Here is a 21,160-nt window from a genome sequence, read left to right on the forward strand (position 1 = left end):
CCTCCTGCCACCAAATTTCACTAATTCCCACTATATCTAACTTTAACCTATCCATTTCCCTTTTTAAAATATCTAACCTACCTGCTCGATTAAGGGATCAGACATTCCACGCTCCGATCCGTAGAATACCAGTTTTCTTTCTCCTGATAACGACGTCCTCTTGAGTAGTCCCCGCCCGGAGATCTGAATGGGGGACTATTTTACCTCCGGAATATTTAACCCAAGAGGATGTCATCATCATTTAACCATACAGTAAAGCTGCATGCCCTCGGGAAAAATTACACCTGTAGTTTCCCCTTGCTTTCAGCCGTTCGCAGTACCAGCACAGCAAGGCCGTTTTGGTTATTGTTACAAGGCCAGATCAGTCAATCATCCAGACTGTTGCCCCTGCAACTACTGGAAACTCTGCTGCCCCTCTTCAGGAACCACACGTTTGTCTGGCCTCTCAACAGGTACCCCTCCGTTGTGGTTGCACCTACGGTACGGCTAACTGTATCGCTGAGGCATGCAAGCCTCCCCACCAACGGCAAGGTCCATGGTTCATGGGGGGATACTGTACATAAAATCCCTTGAAAATGATAACCTGAAGTAATGTATTTACTTATTTTTATTTATTTATTTTTATTTTATGGCCTACATTGGACCACTTTAGCCAGTATTATAAATTAGGATTTTCTGTTTTTTGTTGGTCTAATACTGTTTCATTGTTTCAGATCGTGCCCTCCTCTCCTCAACTGAAATCACCCTCCCCGTTCTCTATTAATTTTTATTGGCATTGTGATATATTTGTCCTGAAGTATGTTGAGTGCGTATGTCTTGCCTTTCAAATCCTCCATTGTAATCTGGAATTAAAAAATAAATATAGACCTATCAAAAAGTATAAAGTAACAACTGTATTAGGCATAAAATCAGATCTGATGTTGTATGGGAAGGAAACCAATACAGGAATTTTCTTACAAAACACTAATTATTAAAATAGTTAAATTAAGAAATACATTAAACGATTTTGTTAAAACATCAGTCATAGAAAATATTTTTTTACGTGGTTAACCAAGTAATAAGGAAGTTGACAAATGACAGAAATGAAGTAAACCTAAAGATAGTACTATATGTGAATATGCAGGCATGGATCACGTGAAGAAAGTGGTGGAACGAATAGTAAAATTCTGGTGTCAGTTGCAAGGTTTTCCGATGGAACTGAACGAAGAATATATCACTGCATAGGATGTTGGTTAAGTTGTTCAGCTTAAAAACTATTGGTGTTGAATTTATGAAGGAAAAATAAGTGACAGAAACGAAAACTAGAATATCTGGAGTCGATTGAATACCTAGCATTTTAAGTGGACTTGACTGCGCCCATTGCAAGATGAAAAACAACTTATTTCTGATTTGATCCGATGTATTCATAATAGAAAGTCGCGTTGTAGAATGGGCAAATTCTGATATAAGTAGTACAGTTTCCTAAGCTCGCTCACCTTAAAAAAAATAAAAAAAAGCACGACGTTTGAATAACTAATTTTAGCCGCGAAATAATTACAAGATTATTTTTCTAAGCCCACTGACTACAACGCTAATCTCACATCTGTTTTCTACCTGTATTCGTGACGGCTTCCCGTTTCGGTTGAAGGCGGCCCTGCGCAAGTGCTGATTTGTCTGACTGAGCTGCAGCGTAATTCCTGTTTTAAAGACAAAATCTTTTACGTTAAAACTGTGCAGTGTGTCTACATTCTCTCTCTCTGATGGAGTTTTGGCTGGCTCTGAGCACTATGGGACTTAACATCTGAGGTCATGAGTCCCTTAGAACTTAGAACTACTTAAACGTAACTGACCTAAGGACATCACACACATCCATGCCCGAGGCAGGATTCGAACCTGCGACCGTAGCGGTCGTGCGGTTCCAGACTGAAGCGCTTACAATCGCTCGGCCACCAGAGGCCGGCTGATGGAGTTTTGCACGTCTTTATAAGGACGTTGCAAAGGTGCTACAATATTTCGATTAAGATTTGTGTGTGAAACATATTTTTCCCATTATGACATTAAATTAGTCACATTTATATGGCGGCAACCTGAGTGCGAAAATTCGAGAAAAATTGTCTCGACTCCTCCGTATACCGCAAGTTTGTACCAGGTAACAGTTATGATATGTCTTCAGTGTACCAAAAGTGATTAAATAACACTGTACACCAGTTTCGTTTGTGAACACGGAGTAAAGAAATATGAAACCAATTCGTTCGCAGTGGACTAGATCGGTATCTAAATACGACACATTCCTAGTTTACACTCTTCCTCTTCCTCTTACAGACAGCGTTGTGTGGCAATGGGTGAAGTGTGCAGTAAGACTCATCATTATGGCACACGAGCCAGGATAAGAGCCGAATTCTAGGGCTCCCCTGCTATCAAGGGCCCACACACGATCGAAAAATGGAAGCGACCCGTTGCATGGTCATGCATCACTTCATAGGTCGTACGCGTGTGGGCAAATTGCAGTAATCAGCCAGTGATCAACGATCGCATGAAAATCCCAGACTATATGATGAACTGCATGTGTTGTGTGGGGATGTGGCTGCCTGTTTTCTAGTTACTAAGCGATGTTACGCAGTTTTGTTTCGTTTCACTTTGCGTCGATTGTGTAACAGTGGTACAATTTGCAGTTATTGACGGACAGTGAACCAGACTGACAAGTGAAGTTGGGGCTGCAGTTGCTATCTACAGTAAGAAGTAATACAAAGTAAAACTTCCTGTTTTGAAGTGATTAGCATTTTTAAGATTGTTCCGTAACCGTAGAATTGATGGAAACCTCATAGTACTAGTTTCGATACATTGGGCTGCATCTGATGATTTTGAGTTATTCATGAAGCAAGAACGCCCATTATTAATGTTTTAGCTTATAAAGAGAAAGACATACCGTAATATTAAGTAGTCATTTTAAATTAAAGATTCAGGGCAAAACTATTATGCAGGTGTACTCAAGTCCCTTTCCTTTCATTTAATTTAACTCTCCCTCATTTAATTTATAACAAGAGTATTGTAATCAGCAGTGTTGCTATTGGCAAGACAGTTGTTGAAATGATTGAACTGTCAACTGTTGCGCTCTGCTTTTATGCGTGTATGAACTAACATAGTATTCGCATGTGGAGTGGATTAAAATCGTTGGTTCACTGGTGAAACCACGCACGTGCTGGCTTACCATTTTCAGGACTCTACTTTGATGTGAATAAACCTTGATCTGTGTCGTATCAATCACTCAACTAAAGCTCTTTCTCGGATGTCACGAACTAGGACATTGTATAGACAACTATTCTACATAAATTCGTCAGTACAACGAATATGAAACTATGCGCACACTGGAGCTGCAGTCTCACAACATCAGATTCGCGATGGAAACTCCGACAGAACAGCAGTCATCATTTGCCGCAGATATATAACGAATCGAAATTACTCAATATCGAGTAACACAGAACACAAGATCGTCGAATACCAGCGTCGCGCTTCATTATCGCCACACTGTCTCGGAATCTCGTAACGAGATGAGGTGTTGGCAAAGACTATATTTTTTTGAAAAATACTGCTGGATAAAGTCAGGCTCAGTTGCAACTGTACTGTAGTATCTGTTTTCTCTTTAAAAGAAAACGTTGTTCCCGTCGGATTAACACAACATTATCGTTTGAGCCGTACCGATATATAAATGTAGTGACTGAACCGCATCCCCCTACAAAAATAGTTCTGCTGTTGCGTTAAATAATAATCACATATGCTCCAGTTCACTCAGCGCATTAACTATTTTTCGCAGATTCTGATTCGTGATGTAGGAAATAAATATTTCTCTGAAGTGACCGTATTTGCGAACTGCAGTTACACGACGTGTGAGTGAACCTATCATAAATGTTCTTTGTTCTGAGAGATGGAGAACCGCAGTCTGCATGGCATTCGAATCTGACAGCTGGTATCGAGACGTGTGGGACTCTCGTGATTAAATATTACACGAGTTGCGTTGGTTGGGCGCATCGAGAAACCGAGCGAATAACTGGGTGCATGCACATTTGCTATTCACCATTGCGGGCATTCAAATAAAGATGAAATGAAGTGGTGTGATGATGCGTGGCCCTGAACTACTTGCCCACAGATTCAGAGATGAAATATTAAAAGTTTTGGCTGGTTTTGTTATCTAGGGGCTGTAATACGTAGTTGCCGCATTGCAAGCCAAATACTGCTGAGTCTACAGTATACAATATGAATAGACACATGAATCGAATGGTCGAAGGTTCCTATCACTCGGCAACTGCGAATTTTGAACGTACATAGACATTTATAAATTAAAGATTGCAATTAAATAAATTCTGCAGGTACTATTTTAACCACTTTAAATGACGAGTGCGATAGCAGAACTACCTTTAAGAATGCTCGTTATTACTGTAAAACATTTATTGGTGTCGATGGTCCAACAATTAAATAAAATATAAGTTGAATAACGGGCAACAATAGATTCCTACTTGAAGTAATCGGTTATGAACAACAACATAGCAATCGAGATATTCACTTCTAAACGCCTACAACGTCTTCACTGCAGAAGCCACAGGAGTCATACTAGAGCCCAAGTCGGCACTAAGAAATATTTCTATCTCCCAACGTCTTCACTGCAGAAGCCACAGGAGTCATACTAGAGCCCAAGTCGGCACTAAGAAATATTTCTATCTCCCGCTACCACTCGCAAAACCACTCCACTCTCCAAGTCTTTCCCGCGACTCTGCGTCCCGCGCGCTGTACTGTCCAGGACTCTCTCGTGTCCTCTCCTGTACTATCCAGAACTCCCCTGTCCTCTCTCAAGACGTTCCTGCTCCCCCACTTCCATACAGTCTCTCCACATGTCCTTATTGGATCGACCGCTGTGATTGACTAGAGTGCTCCCGCCATGTCTCCAAGCCAACGCACACTCACAAACATAATGAAACGCATTCGAAATACTAGATTCACATTTAAATAACTTGAAATTAAATAAATGTTCCTACTGCTCGAACATAAACACGCTCTATCACACATTATTAAATACATAAACAAATTAAATAAACGTATATCAAAGGAATAGAACAGAAGTAAGCCAGTAGCCTAATGTCTCCTTGCTTTCTAAAAAACAGTAAATAATTGACTAATTTCTTCCTGAATAGTATATATCTGATATAAACGAGGACATAGATGAATAAATATATTTATAAGCATGCTGCTACCGTTTATTCGTGTAACTGTGAAGTACTTATGGCCTGACGGGATTAATAGTAATCGGCCACTTTGACCTCCTATAACTCATGCTCTATTCAAGTTACATACCTGTAATTAATATCAATTTAGGTTTATACTAATAGCTTTCTAAAGCCACGTCGATCGACAAAATCGGACGAACCGTTTAGAGTTTGGAAATTTGTTGCTGGGTGTTACTTGTATAATTTACAGTCAGATAATAAACTTTAAAGTAATAAAGATATTGAAAATCTGGTTACACCATGAGAATCGTCATGAAATAATGGAAAAATACATTTTTATTTTTAAGGTATCATCATTCCTCTGGCTATTATTAATTTCTACATGAGCTGTGTAATGTCTGCCATCACGGTTTCCAAAAGTCCGCCATCTTTGGCACTACGCGGCATGCAAATCCCCTTCATCGACACAAAGCCCATTCCACGACACAGCATTAACATGGAATTGGTTCAAATGGTTCAAATGGTTCTGAGCACTATGCGACTTAACTTCTGAGGCCATCAGTCGCCTAGAACTTAGAAGTAATTAAACCTAACTAACCTAGGGACATCACACACATCCATACCCGAGGCAGGATTCGAACCTGCAACCGTAGCGGTCGCTCGGCTCCAGACTGTAGCGCCTAGAACCGCACGGCCACTCCGGCCGGCTAACAATGAATTCCCAGCCACGTGGTCGGCCTAGACCACGCGCTGGGGCTACCCCTCTTCCTCCGGCTAACTTACGGCACCACGCAGTCGCTCATGAGTCTTAAATGGCCAGTGCGGCCAAGCCAACTCCGAACTTAGAATAATTTCAGGACGCCACAACTCGCCCATTACCTCACACCATCTTTGGAACTAAATACTTCTGGCAATTGTATTTAATGCCAGAGAAAGATATTAATTTGGTTTTGTTGATCCTGGTTTTTGCACCTCAGAAAATCACTTGTGGAACTACTCACTCTCGACAAACCCCATGTAATAATGAGATTAGGTGACCACTTGATTACACGGTCATTTATGCTATTTAATTTAGGTGCTAATAGTAAAAATAAACAGAAATGAGTGTAAGATCATAGTGCACTAAATATCTCACAATGATAAAACTTACCGCCATAGACGTCACAATAGAGAAAAGGGCTGTCTCCCTCGGTGTATGGTCCGACGACCGATGTTCGATTGTTTCCCGCCTCATCCTGAATCACCAGATGCGTTGGCGGTTCTGGAACAGAAATAGAAGACATAAGCATGCAAGCGATAAAGTGCATCTTTTTTCATTCACGATAAACGCATGTCCCACAGTTACACAAAAATTAATCTTTAATAACAACTTGTATGAGGATTTTTGGACATCACGAGTGATGAAAAGGTATTTTCTTCTTCATAGTGTAGTTGAATGTATATAACAATTACCCTGTTTGAAAGACTGAAAGCATACATCAGTTTTACTGGCAGTTCACATTGGTCTCTTATATTATGTTGTTTTTGTTGTTGATGGTGGTGGTTGTGGTGATGGTAGTGATAGTGATGATAGTGATATTCTGGTCTTCACACCAAAGACTGGTTTGATACAACATTCAGTGCTACTCTTTACTGAGCAAACGTCTTCACCCTTGCATAGCAATTACAATCCACAACCACTCGAACCTGCTTGCTGTAGTAAAAACCCTCCGCAACCCGCCCCTCACATTCCCGCCCCTTCCAACTTTACTATTCCTTGACACCTCACGGTGTGTCCTTTTAGCTGATACCTTCTTTTACTCAGTGTTCCATAGCGCTCTTTTCTTCTCAATTTGATTTAATATTTCTTCATTAGTTACTTGTTTTACCCATCAAATCTTCAACATTGTTCTGTAGCACCATAATTCAAAAGTTTCTATTCTAATTCTTCTATACAACTTACCGTACACATTTTCTTACAAGCAGGGTGTACCGGGTACAGGTACGTATGTGGTACCTTAGTATCTATAAACATCAGGGTATTCGGTTAATTTTCTCTGTATAGAATAGTCCGCTCATAAACGCGTCACTGCATGTACCAGCTGATATCTTCTGCATGGCTGTAACTGCACCGTTAAGTGGGCTACAGGTGTGAGTAAAGGCTAACCATTTTGGGTGCACTTCCACAAATGACCACTTGACTTGCTTCCCAGGGGAAATCCTTGGATTAATGGATTGTTCTTGCCATATGTACTTGAAGTACTAATCAACTAAAAAATATACTACTTCTAATAGCTATAATTAGTAGTCTTCAAATTAAGTAAATACGATGTAATTGTTCAGTACACCGTCATCAGTCACCAACAGAAATATCTGCATTTATCCCTGTTACATTCTTTATAATATAAAATTCCACACATTTCCTGAAAACACTTAGTAGAATTAGATGTTTTCAAGCCTTTGCTTGCTGTTGCCAGTCTGCATTTTGTATCTTCTCTGCTTTCTCTAATATCAAATACCCTGTTTCCCAAAGACCAAACCTTTTCTACAATATTCAGTTTCTTGATTCCTAATCAGATTCCGTCACTGTAATCGTGATTGACTTCATTACTCACCACTTTACTACTCTCCATTAACCTTGATTTACATGTACTGATGTGCACATTATAACCTCTTCTCAGTTCACTATCCACTACGAATAAAAATTGACGTGAATAACACAACAAAACTCAAAGTAGCAAGAAGGCACAACTAAGATGCTGATAAGGCAGTTTAAAACGATAAGGGTAATTTATACCTGTAACGCAATACTTGCAACTATTTGAATACGAATTTTTACAGAATTTTAAAAGAAACACACAGAAATGCAGAAACATGTCTCGTTGAGCGATTAGAACATGACTTTTATTTCCCACAAGGTCGTAAATAAATGGTATGGTTAGTTACGATGTCCCAGAAATTTGATGTGGAAACTTGCTGACACTAATATTGTCACATGATACTTCCTGACAGATTAAAACTGTGTGGCGGAGTTCGAGTCTCGGTCCGGCACACAGTTTTAATTTACCAGGAAGTTTCATATCAGCGTACACTCCGCTGTAGAGTGAAGATTTCATTCTAATATTCTCACATATACGTAAAGGCGGGACCAACAAGTGGGATTCTTAGTGCAGTAGTATTCGACCAGCCGGAGCATGTGACATTCCAGTGTCTTCGGAGAGTGCTGCAGTGCTCCGTGGAAAGATAATGATATAGTTGGAAAGTAGAACACTGGAAGAAGTAAATACTGTGAAGATATCACCACTCGATTTCAGCAGGAAAACTGTCTGGATGAAATCGTTTTGGACATATACAAAAGCAATTTGGAAGAACAAAGAAAGGTGAAAACAATACTTACTGTAATGTATAAAATCATTGCTTATGGTAACATTCCTATAAATAAACACTGTAAGCTACGAATAAACATCTGCACCTCTTGAACAAAGAAAGAGAGATGATTCAGTAAATACTGAGCAATCCAATCGACCAACAATTCGTTTGAGTGCAAAGGAGTACCGGTATCCGGGGACGTAACACACTGATTTCGAAGTAGCAGAAACGGTACGAGAATGACACAGTAGTTCATTACAGACCCCACCATCTCTGTGCCCCTCCCAGAAACATAACCATAAATGTATCATCTGGAGCCTAACAACAAAAGAGGATGAGTGTCATAAAATGTGATCAATAAAGCAAACACACGTGGTTCACTACAGTAATTATAGAAAAGATGAAATTACGGCTACCTGGGAAGACAAAGAATCGTCATATCATTCATTACAAAATATTGCTGACCTCGGCCACAACATCGTGGAAGCTAAAATAGGGCAGCCCTCCATTTACAGAACAAATGATTGATCATGGGACGAAAATGGGAAACATTTGTTGTATTGACAATAGTTTATAAATGATCATCAGCTGCTTTACTATCTATACCATATAATTGTTACTCTTGCTCGGTTTCTTTTTTTTTTTTTTTTCAAGTATCCATCCACCTTTCGTTAGGCCATTCTCTCTGTCTAGTCTTACCTCGCAGAATCAGTATGTCACCCTTTCTCTTGGCTATGTACGTCAGATGCACTTCAATTTCATTTTCCTGTTCTAAAAGTTTTTTCCATGTTTTTTTAATAATCCCCAATATTCAGCTACTCTCAGAGCAACTGTCACCTTGTGAAAGTCCAAGTGTCGTCATTATGAGCTAGAGCTGCAATTACTCACTGTAAATGTTCGTACTCAGACATAAGAGAACCTTAGTTTTGGAAGCCCTATTCACAAAAGACCTCCAAGCCAGAAAGGAAAGCTCATCAACTGGTTCTCTTCATGGTTAATGTGTATTGTTTTCCACTTAGCTGTATTCATGTCTATATTTTTTATTATGGTTGGTTCTAATGTATACTTTGGAAGTTTCTTTATGAAATTCTCTTAGTCGTTTTTAAGGGTTTAACCGTACAATATCGTCAACGAAAAATAATGTTCATTTCGATATGTCCCATTAACACGTATTTCTTCTTCGTGTTCCCAATTTAAGCATTTCAAAACTTTATAGCTGCTGAGAATAAGTTTGGTGAAGTGGACACTCATTGCCTGAGAGTTCTCTTTCAATTCTGAGATTCTCATTTACCTGATGTAGCTGTAGCTTGACATATAGATATATTTTTATCAGTGAAACCTCAGTTTTTAAATATGGAACTATATTTACTTTACCTTTACGTCACTTGGCTTTTTGTGGAAGAGAAAGTTAGCAGACAAAACTCAACCATCCGAGCCGCCAATTCAGGAAGTGGGTGGTCAGTAACATTTAAAGGATAAAGGTCGAGCGAGCGACATTTAAATCGTTCCGCCGCCTCTCCCCAAATTAAGTAGTTCAGAACTGGCTTCACCATTTAAGGTCAGCACAGGTACAGTTTTCCAGCGCTTGTCTTCGTAGCATTTATCCTAAAAGGAGAGAGTGACAGGCCGCGGTTCGCTAATGATACAGAAACGTTCAAGTGCCTTGAAGTATAACTACACACAGCTGCAGGTAGCAATGAATGGAATATTAGTTCCTTTTCGTTGATGGGTTTTGGAAAGATTTCAGAGTCATTTTCAGAGTAGGTCTGTAGAATATGGTACATTCACACGCAGAGCTTGATACTGGGCGTCGGTGGCCCACTGAGTAATTAAGGTAGCAAACACATTAAAATTTCTAGCCTGTAATGGTTCGAAAGCTAGTTCATGGAAGAAATGCAATATTTGTTAAGAGACTTTTCGCAGCTTCACCAAAATAATTTCGGCCTTGTATGTCTTCCTTATTCGATTTTTGTTAGTAATACCAAATGTTTGCGTTTTACCTTTCTCCGGAGATCTTTGTTTGATATTTATGCACTTTCATGAAATTTTCGACGCCTTAGGAGGACAATATGAAACGAAGAATTTTATTATCAGCTGACGACTTACGCACCTCTGAGGTTTGTCAGGCATGACTGATATTATGAATGGCAAGTTGAGAACTTCTTAGAAAATGAAATATAGATACAACTTGCTAAATGTTCTTATCCTGACATCTGAGCCTCACGATATGTTTTATGATGATGTTTGATTTGTGGGGCGATAAGTTGCACGGTCGTCAGCGCCCGTACAATAGCCCACTTTTTACACAGTCCAATTTTTTTGCGCATTCCAATCTAGCCACAGTCACGAATGACAACGAAAATGATGATGATGAAATCATGGGGACAATACAAACACCCAGTCCCCAGGCAGAGAAAATCCCCAACCCGGCCGGGAATCGAACCCGGGACCTCGTAATCCAGAGGCAGCAACGCTATTCACTACACCACGAGCTGCGGGCAACCTCACCAGAGTATATCCTTAACCGCATTAATATTTGGGAATTACTGAACGTCAAGTACTTTTCAGTGCAGTTCCACTAAATAAGCATTAAATGTTTAAAATTTTCTCCAACTCATGGCCAGTATTGTGCAGCAGTCAGTAATGTACGATGAAGAAACAAACACTCTTAGTTGCAGGACTGTTGTTATTATATATTTACCAATGGCGCGTTTCGCCTGATTCAGTCATCTTCTAATTGCCCTGCACAAAAAAGAAACATATTGTTAGGAGTGGAATGAACCCATGGTGCAAAATTGGAGTTACTAGCATGAAATGTGACACAGCTTACTGATAATAGATGGGGTTAGCTACATGGGTAACGAAAACTATACATTTGTTGTAAGTTGCATGGTCCCATTTTGCAAAATTGGAGTTACTCGCAAGATATTGTGATATAACTTACTAACGTTAGACAGAGTCAGTTCATGGGATACCGAGGGTATAAAACATCCCAGTAAATAATATCTATCTTCAAATATTCAGAAACAATGTGTGGTGTCCTACAGATAAATAGAAGAGAATGTAGCCGAAATAATTAAGTTGTACTGCAATTTTAAGTTTTTCAGTTTCTCGATATCCTTATATCTATACCACTAATTACCTCTTAGGTCCATTTTCACGATTGTCATTACCATTTAAAAGTCCTTTCTGAGTTTTCACGCCTCTCAACTACAACATACAATTCAATTTATTGCTTTTTATCTCGTTATTTTGGCTCGCATCTATAATAATAGATTACCCACAGTTGTTAATACGATTAGTTTAATATCAGTTTCATAGATCACTTGTAACAACTCTCGTGTTTTACTGTTTAATTCTTGCCTAAAATTGGCAATTATACGATGCTTCATAGGTCGCAGCTCACTGGCGCCATCTGTTGTGAGCTACAGACACTTGACGTAGACTTACGAGTGTTCCCGTGAGTCTGCTAGAGGCTTTACTTACTACCAATGTGAGGTCCTCCATAGTGGAAAAAATGTAATAAGTATATTTCTGAAGTACCAAAAAATTCTCCTGCGAAAGGATGTGTGGGTCGGAGTGCTAGCTGGGGCGTATACGACCCGGGACAACCGGGAGATCCGGGAAAAACCCGGCAATTTTTTCATCCGGGAGATAACCGGGAAAACCCCGGGAATTTTTTAGAATTCCAGGAAGTTTTCATTGTTTTTGTTTTCAGTTAAATTTTTGTAATTTTGGCTGGCAAGAAACGATACTCCAACAAACCATATTACTGTATTCCGCCATTTCAGAATAATACTGCAATAATTAAACATGAACGAGAGAAAAAACGAAAATAAAACTTTAATTGCAAAGGAAATGCGCAATATACAACAACAAAACACAGTGCTCATACAAGCGTCTGCCAACAGCAAAATGTGTCAAAGGCTATAGGAAGACAATGCAATGTCCCGTAACGACAAATTGCCTCCGATGATCGTGACGTCACAACTGTTTACATTAGATTCGTTTTAGCAGTTACGAGTGGAATCATCAGCAGTTGAGTAGTTCCTTCACCCGCTTCTGGCTACAGAAATGTGGCTGTTGGCTGTGTAAGCAGTCGCAGCAAGTAGCTAGATGGCTACCGGGAAATATTTCACTGGAGCGCCCGAGCTGCCAGATTCTTGCATGCGCAGCAGGCCCAGTTCTAGGAGGGGGGTGGGGGGCAAATTCATACTATTGAGGGATAAACCTTGTTTCACAAAGCAACTAGCATGCAGCGCACGTTAGTCTATCGATTATTCGTATGACTTTGAAACGCAACCCTGTCGATTTTTGCTCACATTCTAAGTTGATTTCTGAATTAATCGTAAGTTCATTTGTGAATGCGTGCATAGTGTATATGATGTCCCCTCCAGGGGAATCCTCCTCGCATGTAGAAACAAACCTTCCTACAGACAAAAGGGGCTATACGAGCTGAGCGGAGTAAGGCCGAACGGATGAATGCCAACCGCTGTCTTACTGTGTGGTTGATTGGGTTTGCGAATGATGAGCGTTGTTATAATTACTAGCTAAAGCCATAGATTCAGACTACAGGAGTGGAAATAAACGAGTAACAGCTAAGAAAGATTACGTATTACCTTCTCGGTGTACCTAAGAAAATGGAATTTTGACAAAAAAATTTTGGCCAGGTCTCTATACTAGTAAGGGCTAGTTGTTCAGTCCCCGGCAAGCAGTCGCTTTAAATTCTATACGAACATGTAGCAACGCCTAACCGGAGAATAATCGCGGGATAACTAAACCGGTGATTCTGGCAGAGTTAGTGGAGTTAACCTGCAAATAAGCTTTGACATTGGCAGGAATAGTTACAGAATTAGTGATAACAAGACTGTTTTTTAGAACGAGGAAGGAGAAGAAACGGGAACATCACATAAATTATGGAACAATATGACGATTCCAAGTTTGTATAAAAATATCGTACTACTATTTTTTGATCTAATACTTGAGAAACTGGAGCGTATGAATGAAGTGTGAAACTATTTTCTAACGTAAGGCTTTTTGCTTGTAGTAGGCCCAATAGGCATTTGATATTGGTACTTTGTGAACTTTATTCTGTCGTTACAAAAAAGACCGTTTCTGCCAAATCAGTCTCGGTTATTTGGTGTGTATTACAATTGTTGCAGTATTAGAAAGTCCTATTTTGTTTTATCTAGCAGAGAGTGACAAAATAGGCGTAATGAGATCGGAAAACCACACCAGTCTTGGGTCCTATCTGCATTAACAGCTTTTTCAGTGTTAGACAACGACATTTCGACTTTTCATGTGGTAAAACATTTGACGAACTTGCATGAGGTAATAGATTCTTTCGCAGGAAAGCACGCCATGTAAAGCTGTAGCAAGATTAGAGGAAAAAAATTCTAGGAGCTAAGGATTGAAGAAATGTGTATTGTCTTGCTTGTCTCATGTCTTTATTGGGTTTATGTATCCTATATTTAATTTTATGTCACTCAAAGCAGCAAGTTCTTAGCTGATAGGCTAATAAAGAGTGCAAATTTCCTGAAGAGTTCTTTTCTTTTTTTTTTTAAAAAAAAAAAAAAGATGTAAAATCGGCCAATTGTAAGCAGGAGAGGCACCACAGGACATTTTAATTTCCATTGTCCTGAATATGGTTTGATGGCATCCATTACAAAATATACACGCTTCAATTCCTCAGAGCCCTTTGACACACAAACGACCAAATAATATGTCTTACATTTCCTCGAACACACGTTTTCTGCATCAGACTCTTCAGAAAGATGTGCGCTAAGAAATGAACATATTTTTTAAAATTCGATTTTTTAAAATTTTTTACGTCCTATCTCAAACTCTCGAGGGAGTGGCGAGGTATTGCACCGGTTCGGAAATATCGTAGATGCGGGGCTGATGTGCAGACCAGTCTGAGTTACAGTGACCCGTGTTTACATTTAGTGATTTTGCTGTTTCCTCTTCGTTTACTGCTCTCACGTCAAATGAAAACGAAACAGATTTCTGATTACCACCTTTCTGACAGTCAAGCTTTAGTTGCCTTGCACAACAATGAAGTTATTTTTGTCGGTTTGCCAAAGAAATTTTCTTTTTAATTCCACACACTGCACTGTTCACTGCATTTCAAGTGCACGTTTTCAACTTCTAGCACGTATGGCATTATGCCATAATAAAGAACCAAACATGATATAACACAGTACCTGTACTCCAAGAAAATTTACATCCCGGAAACCACATTGAAAAGCTTAATAACAGGTCTTGGCCTACGTAACAGGGAATATGGATATACAAATGTGCACTTTAAATGTGCACATTTTAGTATGGGTCTCGAAATTCCGATGCTCTTGGAGTATCCTCCGATGTCTTGTTTCTTCTATGACATTATGTACGATCTTTTAATGTTTTACACGTACGAACATACGGGCTCCCTGTGACATCGTAGCTGCGCAAGTGCCGTTGACGCCTGTCATCTGTCGCTCTCTGGCAACTGCAGAAACGAACCTATTTCTAACAGGTCGCGGGAAAATGTTCCCAATGGTGGTTTGAAAAGCAGCATTCTGGCAGTTACACCGAAACTATGTGCGAGAATGTACCATGAATTTCTTCAATCACAGAGCGTTTCACTCTCATTTAAAAATCAACTCTTCGATGACGAGCCACTTAGATGAATTTCAAGCCCAGGAGCTCAGAAATTTATGTCGTTATTAAAAATTTTACTGGCACATTTGTGTGATATATCTTAAATTGTAATACGCGCATAAAAGACCAACACTGTAAGTGAAAGCTTAGCTTCTCTTGCAGCGTATTAACCTTACAGACCAATATTATATGTGAAAGCTTTGCGTTTCGTGTAGCAACACTATGTATATTAATTTAAACCACAAACTTTTTCTGTTCGTGCGTTCACGCTACTTAACAGTGATGTTGCTATTGGCTGACTACATCACGTGTCCTAAGCTCTGAGTATCCGCTGTCATCGGCTGGCGAGATCACGTGACAAGAGCTATGACTGGCTTACAAAAGCGCATCGCAATCTCGATTTCAATGCTTTGGAAAGTAACATGCGGTGTTTGGTGGAATTCGAATTTACACTTCCGTAATACGAAAACATGCAGCGTTCATGTTGCTGCACATCAAAGATCTTTCGGAAACGCAATTTTTCCCTGTGTTTAGTTTTATAAAGCGCCAGGAAATTCTACTCCCATGTATAAAACAATAATCATTCAGAGAGAAAAAATACCGTCAGTTAACAGGGAAAAAGTATGTTTTCACCCGGAGAAAGTGTATTTTTAACCGGGAAATCAGTGAGAAATCTGGAATTTTTTTTTCCTGGTCCACGTATACACCATAAGCAGTAGAGGCGACCCGTAATCTGGGAAATACAAAGCGAAACCATAGTTAGTAAACAATGTATGAATGTGAATCTTCTTCAAGTGTCATATTCTGAGCACTTGCCACACAAACCTTAGGGAAACGTCAATACTGTATGTGGGCTCTACGCCCGTGTAATATTCAACATAGAACATAGAAAACAGAGCTACGCTATTATATAGAATCTAAAAAATTTTCATTATGTTCAAAAGGAGACGAACGTATTGTTCTCGAAGAAATGAAAATAACCAAGCCCGCAGGAAAACGTATAGCCAAGTTTTAAACGATCAGCTAGATGGAAGGAATCAATTATACACTCCTGGAAATTGAAATAAGAACACCGTGAATTCATTGTCCCAGGATGGGGAAACTTTATTGACACATTCCTGGGGTCAGATACATCACATGATCACACTGACAGAACCACAGGCACATAGACACAGGCAACAGAGCATGCACAATGTCGGCACTAGTACAGTGTATCTCCACCTTTCGCAGCAATGCAGGCTGCTATTCTCCCATGGAGACGATCGTAGAGATGCTGGATGTAGTCCTGTGGAACGGCTTGCCATGCCATTTCCACCTGGCGCCTCAGTTGGACCAGCGTTCGTGCTGGACGTGCAGACCGCGTGAGACGACGCTTCATCCAGTCCCAAACATGCTCAATGGGGGACAGATCCGGAGATCTTGCTGGCCAGGGTAGTTGACTTACACCTTCTAGAGCACGTTGGGTGGCACGGGATACATGCGGACGTGCATTGTCCTGTTGGAACAGCAAGTTCCCTTGCCGGTCTAGGAATGGTAGAACGATGGGTTCGATGACGGTTTGGATGTACCGTGCACTATTCAGTGTCCCCTCGACGATCACCAGTGGTGTACGGCCGGTGTAGGAGATCGCTCCCCACACCATGATGCCGGGTGTTGGCCCTGCGTGCCTTGGTCGTATGCAGTCCTGATTGTGGCGCTCACCTGCACGGCGCCAAACACGCATACGACCATCATTGGCACCAAGGCAGAAGCGACTCTCATCGCTGAAGACGACACGTCTCCATTCGTCCCTCCATTCACGCCTGTCGCGACACCACTGGAGGCGGGCTGCACGATGTTGGGGCGTGAGCGGAAGACGGCCTAACGGTGTGCGGGACCGTAGCCCAGCTTCATGGAGACGGTTGCGAATGGTCCTCGCCGATACCCCAGGAGCAACAGTGTCCCTAATTTGCTGGGAAGTGGCGGTGCGGTCCCCTACGGCACTGCGTAGGATCCTACGGTCTTGGCGTGCATCCGTGTGTCGCTGCGGTCCGGTCCCAGGTCGACGGGCACGTGCACCTTCCGCCGACCACTGGCGACAACATCGATGTACTGTGGAGACCTCACGCCCCACGTGTTGAGCAATTCGGCGGTACGTCCACCCGGCCTCCCGCATGCCCACTATACGCCCTCGCTCAAAGTCCGTCAACTGCACATACGGTTCCCGTCCACGCTGTCGCGGCATGCTACCAGTGTTAAAGACTGCGATGGAGCTCCGTATGCCACGGCAAACTGGCTGACACTGACGGCGGCGGTGCACAAATGCTGCGCAGCTAGCGCCATTCGACGGCCAACACCGCGGATCCTGGTGTGTCCGCTGTGCCGTGCGTGTGATCATTGCTTGTACAGCCCTCTCGCAGTGTCCGGAGCAAGTATGGTGGGTCTGACACACCGGTGTCAATGTGTTCTTTTTTCCATTTCCAGGAGTGTATTTTGACACTATGAGGTCGTTGTTTAATATATGTCACTAAACTTGGGATGCTACGCTACCTCTATGAGCTACCTTGAATCTGCAAAAAAACCTTGATTTTGTTTTAAATTGTAATTTGAAGCTTCCGTGTTTTTCGTATAGGTTTATTATTGGGTATGTGGTACGATACATTTATCCTACATTACAGTCATTAAATGTACACCAGAATCTGGAAATTTATTGTTCTTACTTTCTCCATGACTTACTAAACTGGTGCCCAATCTTTTAGATACAAAATATGCTACAACAATATTAGCTGTCAAAAGTTTTCTTAAGGTCCTCTCTAATACCTAACTATGATATGGAAACCTCATTCCTTGTTCCCGCCGCTGTTATTCGTATTCTTTTATACAACTTATCAACCATAGATGCAGATCAACTATTCTTTGCGAGAATATACCTAATTATACCCAGTTCCCTATCGTATGCCTCACACTTAAGTGTATCACTGTTCAATCTGCCGAGGAGGGACCTATAGGCAGCAATTCTGTACTTATATTGATAGCTAGAAGCCACATGCAGGAGCTCGTCTAAAGTGGATTTCTTTTTATACGTCAAGTTCCATTATATTGCCGTTTAACGCGATCTGCCAACCTAAGTTCGCTAAAGCCCTTTAGTATGATATGAAACTCAACAGCATGAAGTGCATTCACTTATTTTTATGCAAATTGTCGCATTCTTCTTCACTACACTCGCAAAGCACAAATACTTCAACTATATGACGTTTCAAGCATTCATTGTTGCCCTTCTTAAAAAAAATTAAAAATAAAACATGTCTTCACAACGCGACATAAAAATTTACCTAAAATGCATGCTAAAGGTGAACCGTACCCAAACCCTGTTTCTTCCTACACATTTAATCACCAAATTCAAAATAACTGAAACAGAAAACCAGTGTTAAAATACTAATAATCGCCTCAATTTTATCAGGTTACCTACCGCTGAATTTACTAGGATTTTTAGAAGATAGGTTACTGACTTCATATGTAGGGAAATTGAGAATATCGGAAGTTGTCATGTGAGTACCTACTGGGGTACTGACGTTCTAAGAATTATCCATTAGGTCTTCCAAGTTTTTAATCATTCTGTGGTCTCTAAAACAGTACTGTTCTTTCAAGAAACCAGCAACGCAGTGTTCAAGTTTATAATCTGTTCCATTCCATACTTCAACAATCGGTCATGTTGAGTGGTCCGGCTTATGGACTCTAATCGTCGCGGGAAGTCTATGTGCTTTCGAAATCATAGAAAGAAACTTTTTTCTTTCTCTTCTCTTCCAGATATATCTCTGTTTCTTTTATTGCTTTCCAAATACCATAAAAATATTTTTTAGTGAGAACCCTATTCTATCTTGTTCATATACTCCTGTTGAGAAAGCACAACCGAAATTTTTCCTTCATCCACTCGATCAATTACGGCCTTATAGTCTGTAAGTTTGTCATTAATACATTTGAATTCCTTCCACTCTCTATTCTAATACTCCCTCTTCTCTTGTATTCTCGCACTATTATATGTAAATTAGCGCACAGGGTAGCGTAGGTTATAAACTTGAATACTTTATTGCAGAGTTCTTAAAAGAGTATTTCTGTCTTAGAGAGCCCAGAGTGATGAAAAACTGGGAAGAGCTAATCACACACTGGTAGAACGTCAACATTCCAGGAGGTCCTCACGTGGTGACTTTTAATATTCGTAAAATGTACACTAATTTCTCTGCAAATAAAGTTAGTGACATTGCTTTTCAAAATCTTAGTATATTCGGCGGTGGGTAACCTGATGGAATCAAAGAGGTTATAAGAATTTTAACACTGGTTTTCTGTTCTAATTATTTTAAGTTAGGTAATCAAGTGTATAGAAAAAAACTCAACGGTTCACCTTTAGCGTGCATTTTCGGCAAGATTTTTACCTCGAGTTTTCAGGACACATTCTTTTAAGAAGCGTTATTATGAATATAATAAGGTAACATGCTTTAAACATTTCATAGATGAAGTGTTTCTGATCTACGAGGGTAGTGAAGAAGAATACGACAATCTGCAGAAGAAAGTGAGTGCACTCCATGCTGTTCAGTTCCATATCAGACTAACTGGCCTTACGAGACTTTAACGTACTCAGATTTGAAGATCACGCTAAATGGCAAAGTAACAGAATTTGACATTTACAGAGAAATCCATTACTAACGTAGTCCTGCATGTAGTTTTTAATCATCCAAATAAGTACAAAATTGCTACCTACAGGTTCCTTCTCGGCAGATTAAATAGTGTTACGCTTAAGTCTGAGGCATATGACAGGAACTGAGTAAATTTACATTTACTGCCGCACGAAATGGTTGATAAATTGAACGACTCCACGCTCACTAGTCGTGAATGAAAGAGTAATGTTAGGTTCTCTATGGTCTCACATCATGGTTATGTATTTGATAGAACTGGAAGAAACCCTCTGCAAGCTAAAACTGTTCCAGGATATTTCGTCCCGAAATGTTTAGACACTAGGTTAATAAACCGTGAAGCATACTAGATCAATCATTTTCATATTCTGGTGTGCATTGTATTGATTGCAATGCTAGATAAGATGGTCAGGTGAGAAGGAACTTTCATACTAGACTTGAAAAACATAAATTCGAAGTCAGCTCTTTCACAACGTATGTGATCGACAGTCAGCTTGAGTAATAACAGGTTAGCAATAATTTAGTAGCCTTACACACTGCAAGTAAAGGTCGCATAGTTAACGAACTTGAAGAGATGGATACTCTACGAAGGCTCAACTCTCACCCTCGCGAAGCTACTAACGAACGTGCAAATTTTGTACTATAGTAATGTTATAGCTAATTACGACGTACTTCAGGTCATCGTTAGAGATAAAATTTTCCATTGTTTAGTCCGTCTTCGAGCATTTCCTATTATAACTGAAAATTTGTTAACTGATCCGGTTGTTTCTTTAAAACTGGTTAATGTGATGTGTACACAACATCCGTATGTACAGGTTCCTTTCCTAACTAGTGTTTAGACTATCCATACTCGTCTATTTGATTTTCCCACGCGCGGTTTTTAGTCTTCCACCTACCACAACTGCTGCATAACTTTGTGTACTGCGGATATGTATAATATCTTTGACTGTTGTACTATTCCGTGAAAATGTCGATGTTAGTGAGTGCGGCGATGAACCAAGGACTCCTGCTGGTGGGCACTGACGAGTATGCACGTTTTACGAACCTGAGGAGAGAGAGCAGCTATTGACCACCATTAAAGGTAGTTTTTCGTGCGAAGCATTTAAATTAAATATAAAGAGAGTGTATTGAAAGAAGTTTTTCAAGAAAACCGCCATATAATTTGCCGGACACGTTACAAGTGATTTAAAGCTACAAATGGACTTTGATTCCTCTTATGTACATTCGCTTATGTGGGTACGAGATATAGTCAGAGACTTCGTGCGATTTTGTTGCTCAATTGACTCCTGTACGAAACCTGCTTACACG

At 40.3% G+C, this 21,160-nt stretch overlaps 1 protein-coding gene across 1 annotated transcript in view; it reads right to left on the reverse strand.

Moving 5' to 3' along the window:
- Positions 1–21,160, reverse strand: part of LOC124795635 (nephrin-like) — a 910,890-nt gene that overhangs the window by 351,836 nt on the left and 537,894 nt on the right. The window contains exon 4 of the mRNA XM_047259707.1: positions 6,346–6,456. Within this exon, the coding sequence (XP_047115663.1) occupies positions 6,346–6,456 (111 nt within the window). The remainder of the gene's footprint in view (positions 1–6,345; positions 6,457–21,160) is intronic.

This window comes from Schistocerca piceifrons, chromosome 4, assembly GCF_021461385.2.
Source record: "Schistocerca piceifrons isolate TAMUIC-IGC-003096 chromosome 4, iqSchPice1.1, whole genome shotgun sequence".
In the NCBI taxonomy this organism is placed as follows: domain Eukaryota; kingdom Metazoa; phylum Arthropoda; class Insecta; order Orthoptera; family Acrididae; genus Schistocerca; species Schistocerca piceifrons.